Source organism: Seriola aureovittata, chromosome 1, assembly GCF_021018895.1.
Source record: "Seriola aureovittata isolate HTS-2021-v1 ecotype China chromosome 1, ASM2101889v1, whole genome shotgun sequence".
Classification (NCBI taxonomy): domain Eukaryota; kingdom Metazoa; phylum Chordata; class Actinopteri; order Carangiformes; family Carangidae; genus Seriola; species Seriola aureovittata.
In genome coordinates this window covers 31,265,117-31,277,307 of record NC_079364.1, presented here as the reverse complement: position 1 = coordinate 31,277,307, position 12,191 = coordinate 31,265,117, and the positions used below count along the sequence as shown (strand labels likewise).

General features: G+C 40.7%; 1 protein-coding gene across 4 annotated transcripts in view; it reads left to right on the top strand.

Annotated features, from left to right (window-relative positions):
• Window positions 1–12,191, top strand: part of lrrk1 (leucine-rich repeat kinase 1) — a 74,391-nt gene that overhangs the window by 21,894 nt on the left and 40,306 nt on the right. For all 4 annotated transcript variants that reach the window (XM_056375642.1, XM_056375636.1, XM_056375650.1 and 1 more), the window contains 8 exons: window positions 372–551; window positions 4,190–4,326; window positions 5,904–6,130; window positions 6,352–6,479; window positions 7,718–7,881; window positions 8,183–8,320; window positions 9,820–9,932; window positions 10,925–10,995. In XM_056375642.1, the coding sequence (XP_056231617.1) occupies window positions 372–551; window positions 4,190–4,326; window positions 5,904–6,130; window positions 6,352–6,479; window positions 7,718–7,881; window positions 8,183–8,320; window positions 9,820–9,932; window positions 10,925–10,995 (1,158 nt within the window). The remainder of the gene's footprint in view (window positions 1–371; window positions 552–4,189; window positions 4,327–5,903; window positions 6,131–6,351; window positions 6,480–7,717; window positions 7,882–8,182; window positions 8,321–9,819; window positions 9,933–10,924; window positions 10,996–12,191) is intronic.

The window sequence follows — 12,191 nt, the reverse complement described above, 5'->3', positions numbered from 1 at the left end:
TGCAGCTGTGACATGATACATTTGATGCTGTTTATTTGATTACATATTTATGGTGTAACTGTTACTGCAGTAAAAGTTAATGTTTCTACAGCTTACAATAATTAAAGGGGAACTCTGCTATTTCTATGTTAAAGTCAGTTTACTGTTGGTGGTTAGTGCTGCTCAGCCTGTGAAATCAGTTGTATTATGTCTCCTGTGGCTCTAGAGGAGCTGTGTCAAGTCTGAGAAAATAACCCTGATGGTCTCAGCAGAGTGCTACTGCAAATTTATAACATGAAAACTTCAATGGATGGGCATTTATACCAGACAGACAGGATTTAATGCAAAAATCATGAGGGTTGAATTATGGGAAGTCTTTGGCTCCCTCTCAGGTCCATGTCTGAGGAGAGACTTACTGAACTGGATGCTGGCCACATCTTGCCAGCAGGGTCACCTGGATGTGGTACGGCTGCTGATCCATGGCTATGATGCGGATGTCAAGGACTGTGCCATCCACAGCGATGAGTTTCCTGTTGTCAGCGGACTGCCACTGTACGCTGCCGCAAAATCAGGTAGGGGAGACGCACCTGAACACACCGCAGGAGGCGGGAATATAGAGACTACATTTTGGATGTTCTTGCTTTACTGATGCAAAATGAACATTGTTTTTTTTACAGTGTCTTCAAAAACTATTCAACTCTTTCATTTATATACGTGCCTTCCATTCAACTAATGTGACTCCTCACTCACGGCCTACAGTATATACACCTGTGGGTCCTTGCTCTGAACTCCTCCAGCAGTCTCCTCTCTCCCCGCTCCTCATATCCTCAGGGACACATTTAAGGGACTTGAAAATGGCTGACCTGGATCAATTTCCAGGTCAGAGTCTGGACGACTGAGGAGGGAGGAAGAGGTGGCATAATTAGCAGAATGGGAAAGCGTCAAGTGTGAATGCATTTGTACGCAAGTAAATTGGCACTTGACCGGCTGGTGTGATGGATGGTTCTTTGGTCGGAAGCTTCTGCGGGAATCAGTTTCTTTTAGATGATGTCTAGCTGTTTATAAAAGAAACCAAGACAACCTGCTGATGCCAGAGATGTGACAGATGTATTCATGAAAAAAAATATACATAAAGGTCATATTTGGTGTCTGTGAGATTTGCTGGGCTGTGTGGTATTTTGGAGTCCATGGTGCACAGGTGGGACTGCGAGGCAACACATGGCGAGTTATTGTTGTATTTTGGTGCTAAATTAGGTGTTAGACTTTGCTCTGAGAAGAGACACCTCTGCACCACATACCTGAGCAAATCAGCACCAATAACAGAATAATGCTTCATATGTAGATGAACCATTTAACAATTCACTTTCCAAACAGTTTTGTTTTTTTTGGGTTTTTTTTACCATCAGAAGTAGAAGCAGGAACTGTCAAAGCAATCTGCACTTATCTCATTTATCTGATTCTTGCACTGTCTTTTGTTCACAGTGGATTTATACTTTATGAAAACCCTGTGCTTCAATTCATTAAATCCCTTCAGCCAGGCAGCAGAACAGACGATTAGAGCACAGTGACAGCACACACAGATATCCACTGAGTTTATCTTAATTAAACCCAGACTGCTACAAACACTCCCATATGTTTCCACACACATCAGAACAGTCAGTATTCTGTTGTTTATGCAGGAGGGTGGATAACATCACCTCATCAGTCATGTGTGTCACTGTTTCCAACTTTCCTTTTTTAGCAAAAGTAACATTTCTATTTTTCTTCTTGAGATGAATAATGGTGCAAATGCTGCTGTGACACAACGTGATGTGACCGTTCATGATGTCAGATACAGTGGGACTAAAACTGGAGTAGTGTCATATTGATGTTCACATATAAATGCTTTGATCAAGATTTTTTTTGTATTTATTTTTCACCATTTTACCAAACGTGGTGTTGTGTATCCGCTCTGCAACATTGAGGAAGCTTTTTTCTTTCTGTTTGTTGAGCAAGTCTTCTCATGCTTCCCTTTGATTGCCGTTGCTGTTGCAGAGAGATGAGATCAGTGATGTGTGAGAGTGTAATTATTAATCACCACTCTCTCTCCGGTCTTTATACTCCACCTCAGCCCTGTTGCACTTTGAGCTGCACCTAGATGAACAAAAAAAGCACTTAGAGACGCCCACGCAGTCCCTACGCCCGAGGCCTACCATTAAAATAGGCCCCAAAAGTTTTATACCCAAAAATGGAAATGGTCTTAAAGAAATCCCATCATACACCAGTTCAAGCCTGAAGCTGGGCACGGACTTCACAGATTAAAAACCCAAACTGTTTCCCTTTGGCTAGAAGGGTCACAGTGTCTGAAGCAGGGGTTTCAAATCCTGACACTTCAGGCGCCCCCTCAGACAATAAGTGCATATTGATATTGACAGTGCAACATGAAACAAAAAAATTTATTTTATTTCTTTACCACTATCATTAGTCTTTGGTTTAGTTCTTTTTGGAGAATAATCTTGGTCTGAGTTTTAGTTTTCCCCATAATTTCGGGGATTTTTGGGGCATGTAAAGAGGGGGGGTATAAAAGTGATGATTCTCAAGCAAGTTGTGGAGTTATAAGGAGTGACTTTTTTCATTATTATGGACTTATGGACAGTTGTTGATGCAAATTGCAGTAATTATGCGCTCAGGGTTTTAAAATGCCTGAAGTGCCTGTGTGCTGGTAAGTGGGCCAAATCAATGGGCCAGACTTCCCATTGTTTTTAGAATACCAGTAAACACCTGACTCTCTCACCTCATGCAGTATGTTTGGAGTCTTCAGGCTGGTCATAGATTTTGATCTGCTGTCTGTAGTTTGCTGCTGTAAAAAATGATTAATTTTTAATTGTAGTGAGCTTGTGTTGATATTATCAGAATTGTATTTTTTTCTTTAGTGTTTTGGCACAAAGTGCAGTGAGACTGTCGTGACATAAAACTGAATAGAACAGACAATATCTTCTTTGCTCCATGTTTTTAGTTCTTCTTCTTGTTTTTCTTTCATAGCAGGATTTTACAAAGTAAGTTTGTCTTTCTCTCTTTTTGTAAACATTGTTGAGGGCACATTCACATTGTGTGAATATACTTCATTGGACTTGTTACTGCATGAAAAACTGTGTTCCAGTTGCAGGTTCTGCCTGAGCAGGAAGGTGGCAGATTAAAGTATCTACTGTGAATCAACACAACCCGCAGGGTTGATAAAAAATGTCCAGCTGAGTCCAACACTGGACATAAAAGAACTAAATGCTGTAAATCATTTAGACTGATTGTAAAGCATCAAGACAAACTGTGTTAGTTGGACTCAACCGTCAGATCCACAGTCTGTGTACTAAACTAAATCTACACTAAAATGTTGCCGTGTATAGAATCCTTAGTGGTGTAATAGCTTTGCATTGATTTGAATGTTTATCCCACCGTGCTTTTAACTGTATTGATCTAGTGATGTAAGCGTGCATTTAGCAAGATGTTACTCTGTAGAAACTTGACTCTGAGTCTAGATCTATTAATCTGATGGAAGCAAACAAGCACCTTCATGACACAAACGCTGACTGCATGAAAACAGACACACAAGCACCTACTGCTGGGTCGCTGCAGGGTTACCCTCATGACATTACTGCACTATGACAAAACGTCTTAAGAAGGATTGGCTGATGTGTGTGATGTGTGAATACTTCCTGAGGGCTCTGTGGAGCAGAGCTGGATTTACAGTTCCGCTAGCATCAGATTTCACTCACTGATGTCACCGACGCAACATTCGACATGTCGCTCGAGATCAGGCTGTATCGTGCTTTAATGATGTTCCCCACACTCGCTGTGTTTACGCTCCGTCGTGTGCTTTGTGATACACAGTGATGTCGGGAAGATTTACCTCGTCTCAACGAACAGGAGACCACTGCTGTGTAATCACCTATCTATGTTCTTACATTCACTGTGATAGAGAGCGAGGATCCTAATGAGTTGGGTTAAAATAAGTACTTCTGTTAAGGTTACGGGATCTTCATCGCCGTGGTTACAGTAATAAACATGCGGGAAACGAACAGCGGTCTCCAGAATGAGAGTGTGTGTGTGTCCGCAGGTCGTGATAACCTGACGGCCTCTGGTGCTGCTTTTCCAGCGAGCGACCGTCTCTTGCAGAGGAAGTGCTGGAGCAGAGCTGGTGACAGATACAGAGTGTCCACTGTGCCTTGTGTTGCAGGTAATGAGGAGATCGCTCGCTTCCTGCTGCAGAACGGAGCTGGCTTCTCCTCATACACCCTGATAGACCATCCAGCCTTCAGCAAACACCTCCTCAGACTCAACCTGCAGGAGACATCCAACAGAAGAGTAAAGGAGGTGTGTATTCAGTGATGCGTTTCTGAACCGATGAATGTGAGCCAGTCGGACGAGAAGACCGGTGTTAAAAGGATTTAAATCCAACATTGTTTCTCTTTCCTGTTTTCCTTTTGAGCCCATCTCTCAGAGAGCTCTGCGGGAGTTTGTCAAACAGCAGTGTGTCACTATTGTGTTCTGCTGTCTGTGTGTGTTAATTGTGCAACAACAATTTAGGAAACATGGAACATGTCTGTTGGAATAGATCAGTGTCAGACATCTCTGTGAGCTGCTCGTCCACGTGACGGTGGGAAACCATAGAGAATGACTGACACCCTGTAGTAGAGGGAAAATCAATATGAGGGGTTGTTTTTTGTAAAAAAAATTTTCATGCCATTAACTTCAGTCATCACAAACGCATCAGTCTGATGCATGTTTAGCTTGGTGTTAGTTGAGGTGTGTGACACAGGTGAGATCACAGATGACCGAGAGTGTCGGGGATGTTGAAGAGTCAAAGACACAAACCTGATCATGTTAGAATCATACAATGATGTTAATAACCATCTTATGTTCAGTGTCATATCCTCAATATAATTCAGGCCATGATAAGACACAACAGGGACTAATGTGCTTGTAGAGATTTTAATTAACAATCAATGTTGATTATATGATACAGAATTTAAGTGAAGCTCAATAAAGTTACATTTACAATAAAGAAATTATATTTAAAAAAATTATTCTATCAAACAAACTATAATGAAAGGATAAGTCTCCTCAGGGTGCTGGTGGATGTCTTGCCTAGGGCTTCAAAATGACCAAAACACTGGTGCTGATGGAAAGACATCAGAGTGTTATGAAATTACAAACAGGTGTAAAGAGACTGTTTTTACACTAACGTAAGCCGCCTGGCTTATATTCAGTGCCTGGTATATTTTGATGGTAAACGAGGATTTTCACATATGCAAACTGTTTTTAATTGTAAGAAAAGCTTTTGTTCTCATTAACTTGTTCTGCCTGTTTGGGACACAAAGTTAATTACTCACCACATGCAGAGCAAATGTTTGTTTAGTTGATAGGGACAATGCATGTTAATGAACATCAGCACAAAATACATGATGTAAACATGCTGGATTGTAGCAAAAATGCTAATTTACCTGCGTAGTCCCCAGGCAGTCGGCGTAAAACAAAAAAACATTACGTCGGTCACAACACACTTCTACAAATATAAAGTACACAAACAAAAAGAGAGTAAAAATCATGTTGTGCACACCGGGTTGTGATGTCACTGCTGGTGGCTGCACTTTGTCACTGGGAAGCCATGTGCCATATTAGCTTGCCAGAGCTGACAGATCTGCTGTGGCTTGTAGTTTTAAAAAATGTGACGACAAATTTATTTCTAAAAAGTAATTTTACAAGTTTTTACCAAGTTTCTGTTTCTAAACCCTAAAGATGTCCATATATATACGCTGATCATGATATTGTGGTGATGAGTTTTCTCTACTGCTACGTTTAGTCAAAGTTGTTGGAGTCAGTCCTGGGTAAAACCTTAGCTGTCCTCAGCCCTCTTAATGATACCATGCCCTGTGTGTATGTGTGTGCAGGCTGTCAGTGTGTGTTGGAGCGGTCTGCAGCTGCCCTGGTTAGAGCTGGACTGGTTCATGGACATCTCCTCACGTATCACCCACCTGGATCTGTCCTCCAACAGCCTGGCTGCTCTTCCCTCTGTGGTGCCCTGGGGTCTCATCCACCTGCAAACTGTGGATCTGTCTAACAACCTGCTGAAGGAGCTGCCGCCTGCCCACAGCTCCCAGGAGGTCATCTGCCCCAGGTACACATGGCAGCACGTTGAACGTTCCTTGGATGTGTTCAGCGAAGACACAAAAGACTATAACTGTTTGTGTGTTATTAGCTTGAGAACATTGTGTGTGTCTTTGTTTGTAACTTGGATGATCAGGTGCAGATGAGCAGATAATTCCAAAGGGTTCATGTACTTCTTCTTGTTGCTGTAGCTGCTTGTCTCTCAGTCTCTGTTTTTCCTCTCTGCTTCAGTTTACAGCAGGTGAATCTCTCTCAGAACCAGCTCTCCAGTTTACCACCTGGACTTCTCCATCTGACCCACATCCAGAAAATCGCTGCTGCCAAGAACCTGCTCACAGTCCTGTTTGACATCCCTGCCAGTATGTTTCTAACTCTGTTGTAGTCAGTGGAAGTAGTTTTGTGTGCTGAAGAGCTGTCAGGGTGACGCTGAGTGTGGCAACCCCTGACCTCAGCGTCAGTGAAGAGCTGACCTAACATGAGTCTGCAGCTGGATGTTTCAGATGCAGAGCAACCGTTGCACTTGGCATAAACCAGTACTGAAACCCAGCTGGAATCGATCATTTGACATTAGTCACCAAAACCTGCATCTGAAGTTGTGTTTCAGTCTGACTCAGTATTTCTACCGATAGGAAACCTGTCTCTGCGCTGGTTTTCAGCTGAGTTCTACGACCCCCCGCAATTACTATGGGGAGACGAAATTGGCGGTAATTTAAAAAAAAAAAACAACACACACACATACAACGAAATTACAGTGTTTATGCTACAAACTGTATTTTTAAAATCAGATTTTTATCAAAATGTTTATATCAATGATTTTTTTGTAAAAACTGAAAAACAAAAACGACGAGTCCCAGCTTCATCACAACTGATACGGCTGCAGAGAAACACAACCTTCTTTTCTCTCCATCAGGCAGGCATTAATGTAGCACCTGGTATTTTATGTTTTTAACTGGTGTCTTATATCTGTTTTTCCTTTTGGATATTTTATCTGGTGTTTTACCTTTGCTTCTATTCGATTAATTTCATTTGATTTTATTCATTTGATTGTGAAGCATGCGACTAGTGTCTGTGAAAGCGCTGTATAAATATCCCTGTATACCAACATTCACAGCCTGTCAGTCCATTCTTTATTCTGCATGCAGGCATCAACCATTATATTATAAATATCAACAAACCTGTGTCAACTTAAACTTAAAGTTTATGTCTTCAAATGTTTTGTCCAGCCACAACTCCAAAACCCCAAAATATTTCATTTATGATGATATGAAAGAGAGAAAAGCAGGAAATCTTCTCATCATAGAGACGACCAGAGAATGTTTTTTTATCAATGTAAATTACTGTCGGTCACTTAATCAATTCATTGGATCAGCACCAGTCTGTTTTTCCTTCTTCGCTGCTTAATCAATACTTGCAGGTTATTACAGTTATTTAAATACTTTATGTCAAATAAATGGATGTTTCCATTGATGTATTAGGCAATAATTCTACCATTTGAAAACAGACTCAAACTGATGTAGAGTAAAACCAGCTTCATAGTCTTTTTGTCACTGATTTTCTTTGTACAGGTCTGATTCAGACTCGTGTTCTCTTATTCCAGCAACCAACTGGATCGGCCTTCGTAAGTTGGAGGAGCTGGACGTGTCTGATAACTGTCTGACCTGTCTGCCTACGGCCGTCATGCACTGTCTGAAATCCCTGAGCTTCCTCAACGTGTGCAGGAACAAACTGAGCACCTTCCCCGACCCCTGGGCGTGTCCACTGGTGAGAAAACACACTGATAATGATCCACTTCCTGTTTGTTACAGCTGCTTTTTGGATTTTTCTTTTGGTCAGAATGTTTCAGCTCTGCTTCATCTTGTATATTTATTATGTCAATATAATATATTCATATATAATATAGTTTATATAGATATAAACTGCTTGGAAACTGATTGTTTTTTGAGGTTGTACTGTAATAAAAATATAATATATAATATAATTAAAAAGAAAAATGAGGCAGTGAATTAAAATGGCTGTTTCCACACATTAACACAAAGATGTTCCTCTGTATCCTCTTCTGCAGAAACAATGCAAAGCTTCCTCCAATGTGATTGAGAGTCTTCCAAACACCATCTCCATCTTCTGGAGGACGAAGCTGCAGGAGGTGGACTTCTCTGACAACAGCCTGAAGGAGCTGCCCTCATACATCTTTGAGCTGGAGGTAGGAACCAACAGCTGGATCTGTTACTGTACATCTGTATGTGCACCAAACTGGAGTGAAATTAATAGTTAAACATCTCTGGATTAAACAAAAATAAGTTTCTTAAAACACACATAACGTTGTCAGACTCCTGTGTGTGTGGTCTGTTAAACAGCCTGTAGATGGCGCTGCAGCTGTGTGCATGACTCCATGTTTACATTCTTCTTCTGCACCAGGATGTCGTACACGGTTGTATGCAGAAATATTTTGCTCACTTTACCAACACATTGCACATTTTATGATTTGATTATGGAGCTCTTTAATAACATTACAGATTTGTTCTTGTGCAGCTTGTGAAAGCACCAACACGAGCAGAGAGATGCAAAATCCCATTTACAGAGGAATAAACTATGAGACAAAATTATAAACAGTGGACCTCACACAAGAAGCTCTCTTACAAACAAAATTTCATTCTTTCATGTCAGAGAATTTGTCATATTCATACTTTCTGTAATACTTGAATCTTTTTCTTAAACATGAATGAAATTACAAGTGGTCCAGACCTGATGTACAAGTCATGTACAGATAATCTGTCTTTTTCCACAGTTGAAAAACATTTGTTTGAATTATAATAATATTTTTAAATATGGCAAATACTTCAACAACCGCAACTCTCCGCAGGTCGATTTCCAGTAAAACATTCCTGTGACAAAATGTGAGATCACCTCATCTTATGAACGTGCACAGACTCATGACCAGCTGACGTTCATGACGCTGAAACAAGCAGTTTCCAACAACTTTGTTTGGTTAAAAGAGTTTGCTGAATACACTGCGGAACAATGTTTGTTTCCTCCGTGTTTGGCTTCAGTGCTCCATGTTTGTAGTCCAGCCTCAACTATATTAATCAATGATATATAGATTCATTTATTTTTGATTTATTATTCCGGAGGATACCTTAAGATTGAAATCTCTCTTTCTTATGACCACTTCTGTCAACAACACAGAGAGAGTAAAGAATAAATGTATAACAACACACCTTTTTCTGATGTGTATTTTTTCTGATAAGCAAAACCCAAACTCATCAGCCACTGGTTTCATCCTGACAGATATTTCACAACAAAAAGAATCCAGTGGTGAAATGATTCAATACCTGCATAGACTTAAAAACCACACACTCATCCACAGCTCAGTGAATTTAGTCTGGCACAGGGACCATCTTCATTCCTTATGGGAGCTTCTGCTGCCTCAAAACCTTATTATAATGTCTGTGTTGTACTTTATTGGCTAGACTTGGCTGCACTGATCGATATTTAGCTTTTGAACTATTAGAGAATCTCTTAGATTTGAAGCAGTGCTAATGCTAAAGCATAATTATTGGTTGGAGCACCAGAGGTGATCTTATGTTCTCATCAGTTCACAGGAAAACTGACCCATGACGCAGTGATGCTCTGTCCTTGTCTGTCCTTTTAAAGGAAAATGCAGATGTGTGGTTTTCATTGTCTCTCCTCTGCTCTCTTCAGGCTCTGGTCTCACTGAAACTCTGCGGGAATCAGATTGTGACACTTCCAGCCCCCAATAAGTGGAAGTGCTCTCAGCTCAGGACCCTCGATCTTTCCAGGAATCAGCTTGGCAAGTAGGTCAATGCACACACACACACACACACACACACACGTGCATGTACACTGTCTGCAGGAGTCTGCCGTTACTGAACGACTTCATGGAGCTCAGTAAACATCATGAGTAAAGAAGCCTGTGCAGTTTCATTGCACATCACAGTGACTGTCAGTCGGTCTGATTTGAAGAGAGTTTGATCCAGTCTAGGTTTGGGGTTTGATAACATTCTATAGAATCTGAATCTAGTATCACATCTTATTGAGTTCTATTAATTTTGAATATCTTATCAAATCAAAGTTTCAGTAAAATCAAAGATTTTGATTCCATGATGAGGTATAAACACGACAGTTTTAAGCTTTAGCCTAATTAATGTTGTGAACAGCTGAAGCCACTGATGTTGCTCACCTTATGTTTCACAAACTAGTTGATACAAATATTGGACATCCTGATTCAGAATTATACAATTAAGTGGATCAGTTTCAAATATGAATATGATGTATAAAGGTTTAGCTGGAAATTCTAACGACTGAAACTAATATGACTGAGTCAGCTGGTGTTTGTCTTATTGAACAGTGTAGAGTCTCTCTTTTCTAATCTGAAGACCACCTGACATGGTCTTCTGCTGTTGTAGCTCGTCCAACATGTTGTTCACTCTGAAAAGTGGTTATCTGAGTGACTGTAGTCTTTCTGTCAGCTCCAGTCTGATGTGTGATGTGAACATTAACTGAAGCTCCTGCAGGATTTTATTCATTGAACTCCTGCCACATGATTGGCTGATTGGACAATTGCATGAATAAGCAGGTGTACAGGAAGTGCTCTCTGTGTGTTTTTATCACACCAGGTTCAAGGTGGAGTTCTTCCCTCTCTTTACGTTTGTTTCTTGTTTGTCAGGAATCCTGGAACGTCTATAGATATTTCTAGACACTTGCATGAGCTCCTCTCATTCCTTCTCATCACTGTTGTACTTGGCATCAGTTGATTTCTCTCTGTATTTCAAATGTTGTCTTTTAGAACAGAGGAGGGGCCCAAATCCAGGAGGCTGGCCTTCCTAACTACATGGAACAGGAGGGACCCAGACCCAGGTAGATCTGCTTACATACATGGAAATCATTTGAACCTAAATACAAATAGACATTAAGATGTGATCCCAGCTACTGATAATGTGGACTTTGGAGATGATGTCAGGACTGTAGGGTCAGTGTGAAATATTCTCTGTGCCTGCCTGTCATTCTGTCACTCAGTAAGATCTGGCGATTGCAACAATTCAGTCATTTCCCAGCATTATTTTTGTTAAAGTGTAGACCACACCAGGATATTCAGGCTTTAACTTCTGCTTCTCCTGCACTCATGCCTCCTCCGTCAGAGACATATTGTTTCCAGGTTTACCAACAATTCATTCCATTTCCGTGGACACGATATCTCAGTGACGCCTTGAGGGACGCCTTGGCACAAACGTTCACTTGGACTCTAAGATGAACTGATTTAGATTTTGGTGGTCACAGGTCAAAGGTCAATATCGGTGTGACCACAGGAAACACTTTCTAGCTATTTCTCAAGACTTCACACAAAAATTATGACAAAATTTCACACAAATGGTTCTTATTTTCTATTACTCCGGGTAAACAGGGCTGTAACCTGAAACTAGTCTGTGGCGGAGGCAGACAACCACCAGGTGGTAATCACAACAAAAATGTGTTGCAGAGCAGTTTGTTTTTGGGTTTTTTTCTGTCTCATAAATCATCCTGGGACATCTTCTTGGTTGTCACTGCTCTCAGACACAGCTCTCTCGCAAACCTCTGCATGACTGCCAACAAACAAAGCACTTCCAACCTCCCACGTGAACTGAATCATCTCTGACCCCGTTCCTCAAACTAGCCTTTTGCTATATGGAGCTTGTTGCCAGTGAACACAGCCCCACCTCTCGGGGAACAATAAGTCCCTATGGTTGCTCAACCACTTGATAAGCTATCTGCTTTCACACTACCTGCTACACTCGCATACAAAGAATTTCTGCAACACCAAAGAAGACCAGCATGGGTAAATCCATCTCTGATATAATGGAAACGATGCAGTTTGATTTAAGACTTAATTATTGTGAAATTATATAATTTATTTGTATTAATATTACATAATGTTAGAGGATGTGCGTCCTGCCAAGAATCCAGTTCTGTGGAATCTGCTGATTACTTATTATGTTTCTTTGGAAATGTCAAGATCAAGTAATCATACATACTTACATTCTAATAAACCACATCTACTGTGTGTTTGAGAATACATG